Genomic DNA, 4197 nt, shown 5'->3' with positions numbered 1-4197 from the left:
TTTTTTTTATTTAGTTGATACTGCTGTGTATGTGAATCTCAGTGTATGCTCTGGGACTCTCATGCAGTCCATGTGTTGGTGAGGTGGTGTTCTGCTGATAACCCGTACCTCCCCAAGTAATCTTTGTTTGTCTGTTGGGTCTATATGCATGTGATACGATGTGTGGGTTCTGTAGGAAGCTATCCAAACTTTATTGGTACAATTCTTAGAATAAACCCCCTTGTATAGCTAGTACTTGTTTCCTGGTCATTAGGTAATCATGGTTTTGAAAACAGTTAACCCTGCTGGAACCAAGCCACACATAAACACTGCTGTAAGGGATACATCATTGTTTTGTGTGCATGAGGAATAATTATCACGATGTTTCAGTAGGCGATGAAGAAAATACAATGAATGCAAATCGATGTGGGAATTCATCCCCTCTCCAGCCAAAGCAGTGTGGTGTGAGGCTCCTGAGTGCCTGAGCCCTGTCCGATCTTCCCTTGTATCAGGTGTGTCGATGATTGTTAGAATAGATGGGAACTTGTTTTCTCACGAGTTCACTTTATACTGACATCTTCTGTTTGGATGAGTTATTTTCCTTGTCTGTGCTAAGGAGTATTATTTTGTTTCAGCTTAAGGACTCTATCTGTAACTATACAGCTTTGTCTGTGTGGGATCTCGGATGTTGTTTAAATCTATTCCCCAATTAGCACTGAAGAGATTTCTTGTTCTTAGGAGTAGCTCATTCTCATATAAAGCATGATTACGCATGGGTGTGTTTTCTGAATCTCTTCGTCAGATTGATCTGTAGCCAGGAAGTCTAATAGCAAAATGAACTCTTATAACTTCTAAGTCTGTATTGCTGATGGCAGATTCTTTTTTAGTTCTGAATCCTTAATGGCTTTGCTTGTCTTTGAGGTAGCAGTCTATTTCAAGACAACCGGAACTTTTTCCCTTTAGGCAGTGATAGGAAATAAGATATGGACTGGATGGTGCCAGTAATAAACTTACTTATTGCTCAGAAGAAATGGAGTAAGTACTAGGACCATGTATCACAAATCACAAGGCCTGGTCCTCGTGATTTCAGTTGGTTTGGAATCAAGTCCTGAATGGAAGGACCTGTGGAGATGGTATGGGGAAGCTGCTGAACTTGTCATGTGGGATGCTTGAAATTTTTTGGGGACTTGGTGGGCTATTTGTCACTTTTGTTGTGTTGACTCCTGGGATATTAGACTGTAGGAAAACAAAAAGGACAGTACTTTTGGTTGAGGAGAAAACCATAGGCAGCCTTGGGGAGATGGGAATTTTCATTTAAGAAGCCGACGTAGTGAAAAGTCGTGAGAACCTGAACTGAGACAGTATGAATCAATGTATGTAACTTTGCTAATATCTCTCTTCCCTGATTGCTCATTGTGCTTGCTAAGCTCTTCGTGGGAAGGAGCTTATTCTCTGTGGGAAGTTGTGTGAGTTTTTAACTTGTGAGGGATCTCTTCCTCAGGATGACTGTTCCCAAGGCATCCTCTTCGCCATCATCCAGGAGCTCAGGAACAGCCCGGGAGGAAGAAAGCCACCTTTTCAGTTGCTAGCGCTGCTTCCTTTATCTCTAGGTTTCCTTGGCAATTGAAGAGCAAAGCTGAGTTTCTACTTCCCTTACAAAGGTGACGGCATACCCAGCAGACCTGCATTGTGTTTTAGGTAGCTTGTTAAAGACTCCTCTTCCACAGTGAGGAAAGACTTGCCAGGCTTGCTCTGTACTTCAGGAATATGGGAATTACCTGGGGGAGGGAGCAGTCTGTCCCCTGCTGAGGTGCTCACCTGATCCTAGCAGGCCAAGCCTCCCATCTGCTCTATGGTAGTTTTGGTCATTATAGCGGAAGCTCAGTGTGGTTGCAAGTTTGGATGCTGTCATTACCCATTAAGCTGCAGCTTTTCACCATGTAAGAGCATCGTAACAAGTGCTTGGTCAAAACAAAACAAGAAAATCATCACTATAAGCCTTATATAAGGTGTGTGGGGAGAAGGCTTTCCCATTCCACCCGAAATCCAGTTTTGAAATGTTGGAGTGTTGTTACCTGTGACCAAAAAGGGTGAAGCATATTTGTGCCTTTGGTCACCATCTCTTCTCATTGGCTTGCAGTGTTGTAACTGCCTTGTATATCAGATAGCTGTCACTGGCCGTCCTCGGGCGATGCTTCCAGCTTCATGGATTTTGGCCAATGAAGGACTGCCACAAGCCTGCTGAAGGTATGCTTGACATCTTTTTTTCATTAAGAGAGAAAATCAGTCATAAGTTCAATAGGAATTATCCTGTATGCTTTATAGAAATACTGTGATATAGTGTAGCAGGCTGCTAGTCAGCCAGTCAGAGCCATCTAGTCTGTATATCAAAGCTGGATGTGCGTGTGGCTGAAGATGGTGCTGGTGCATATCTCTCTTTCTCAAATAACATCATACGGAATGAACTTTTCAAATTCTGTGTTCCTCTGTGCCTCCTCTAAACTGTACTGAAACTAAGCTTGTGTTGTGCTGTGTGGGTGAAGTCTTTTGGAGTAGCTGTAAGATGGGGGGGGCATACAGCCCTCTCCATATTCCTCCTGGAAGGGGGAGTAAGGACTCTAACTCTGCTTGCTCCTCCTTTCACCATTGCACTGTGTAGAAAATGCAGATACCTGTTTTAAGATGGGATCACTTAAACTAATTCCTAATTCTAGCTACAACAGTAATCTGCCAGTTGCAATAGGGGACAACCTGGATTTAGGGTTTTGCCAGCTCTTTATTGCCAGTTGTGTGTGTAGAGGTTGGGTGCTATTGGTTTTCTCAAAGTGGTAAATAACATACTGCAGGGATAAAAAAAAATTACCTTGTGACATTGTGGAAAGAGAGTTGCTTTAGAGAAAAGGAAGTATTAGGTTAATGATGAAATAGAATTGGTTAGTGTTTAATATCTGGAAAAAAGGGCCCCCCCCCCCCCCCCCGTATTTTTTTTTTTTTATTTGGTTGAGAAAATAACTCAGATTAGTAGACTTTTCTTCCCTGTATGTTTTGGTTTAGCTCCCGTCAGCAACTAAGCACCACTCAGCCACTCGGTCACCCTCCTCACCCCCTTGGTGGGATGGGGGAGAGAATTGAAAGAGCAAAAATAAGAAAACTTGCGGGTTGAGATAAGAACAGTTTAATAATTGAAATAAAATTTTAAAAAATAAGTTGTAATGAAAAGGAATACAACAGGAGAGAGAGAAACAAAACCCAGGAAAGAAACAAGTGATGCAGCTGCTCACCACCCACTGGCTCATGCCCAGCCTGTCCCCCAGCACTGGTTGCAGCTCCCTGTCCAGCTCCCCCCGGTTTCTATACTGAGCATGATGTCATATGGTCTGGAATAGCCCTGTGGCCAGCTGGGGTCAGCTGTGCCCCCTCTCAGCTTCTTGTGCACCCAGCAGAGCATGGGGAGCTGAAAAGTCCTTCACTGGTGTAAGCCTTGCTTAGCAACAACTAAAGCAGCAGTGCGTTATCAATGTTATTTTCATACTAAATGCAAACCACAGGGATATGCTGGATACTGGGAAGAAAATTAACTCTACCCCAGCCAAAACCAGGACAGGGTAGCTGTCTGTAACCTCTGACTCTACCTTGGGCGCTTAAAAGCCAAAAAGGGGTGTATTTTCACGCTAGCCACCTGTGAAGCTTCAGTACCTCCAGGCCCAGCGTTTCCGTGCGACTCGGTTGCAGGCTTCTGAAATGTGAAAGTGCGTTACCGAAATTTTCTGGGGCAATAGCCTGGGCGCGGGCCATCGGCCGCAGCTCGGTCAGCTTAAACCAGCTGGCGGCGAGCCCCTGCAGCCCCCGCTCGGGGACCCCGCGACTCCGCGCTGGGGTCCGTGTGTCCCCGTCCCCCCCGTCCCGCCGCTTCCCCGCCCCCGGGGGGTGAGTACCGCTGGCAGCCCCCCGTTTCGGCCAAAATCTCCAGGTCGTGTCGTCTTTTGTAAGCAGGTGAGAGAACAGTGCGGTAGGCTTCCGGGCTTGACCGGTTTGGGTCGCGCAGTGGAAGCGCGGCCAACATCTCAAACTGCTTTTTAAATTGCCATCAGTAAAAGGGGAGAGATGGGAGGCTTGTGCTTTTGAAGCTTGGAAGTTTTGCTCTGTGTTTCAGGAACTCTCTTCCTCCCCTCCCCTCCCCCCCAAAAAAAGCTTCTGTGCGTTTTGTGGCGAGAGCAG

At 45.6% G+C, this 4197-nt stretch overlaps 1 protein-coding gene across 3 annotated transcripts in view; it reads left to right on the top strand.

Moving 5' to 3' along the window:
- The first annotated feature begins 2172 nt into the window (after positions 1 to 2172).
- Positions 2173 to 4197, top strand: part of LOC104126757 (6-phosphofructo-2-kinase/fructose-2,6-bisphosphatase 4) — a 41460-nt gene continuing 39435 nt past the window's right edge. For all 3 annotated transcript variants that reach the window (XR_004842076.1, XM_035894810.1, XM_009639359.2), the window contains exon 1: positions 2173 to 2226. Coding sequence is in view for 2 of the 3 variants with exons in the window: in XM_035894810.1 (XP_035750703.1) it covers positions 2199 to 2226 (28 nt within the window). In the remaining variant the exon portion in view is untranslated. The remainder of the gene's footprint in view (positions 2227 to 4197) is intronic.

This window comes from Egretta garzetta, unplaced genomic scaffold (assembly GCF_000687185.1).
Source record: "Egretta garzetta isolate BGI_Z169 unplaced genomic scaffold, ASM68718v1 scaffold215, whole genome shotgun sequence".
NCBI classification, from domain to species: domain Eukaryota; kingdom Metazoa; phylum Chordata; class Aves; order Pelecaniformes; family Ardeidae; genus Egretta; species Egretta garzetta.
The sequence above is the reverse complement of the archived record's forward strand: the minus strand, read 5'-3'. Positions and strand labels throughout refer to the sequence as shown.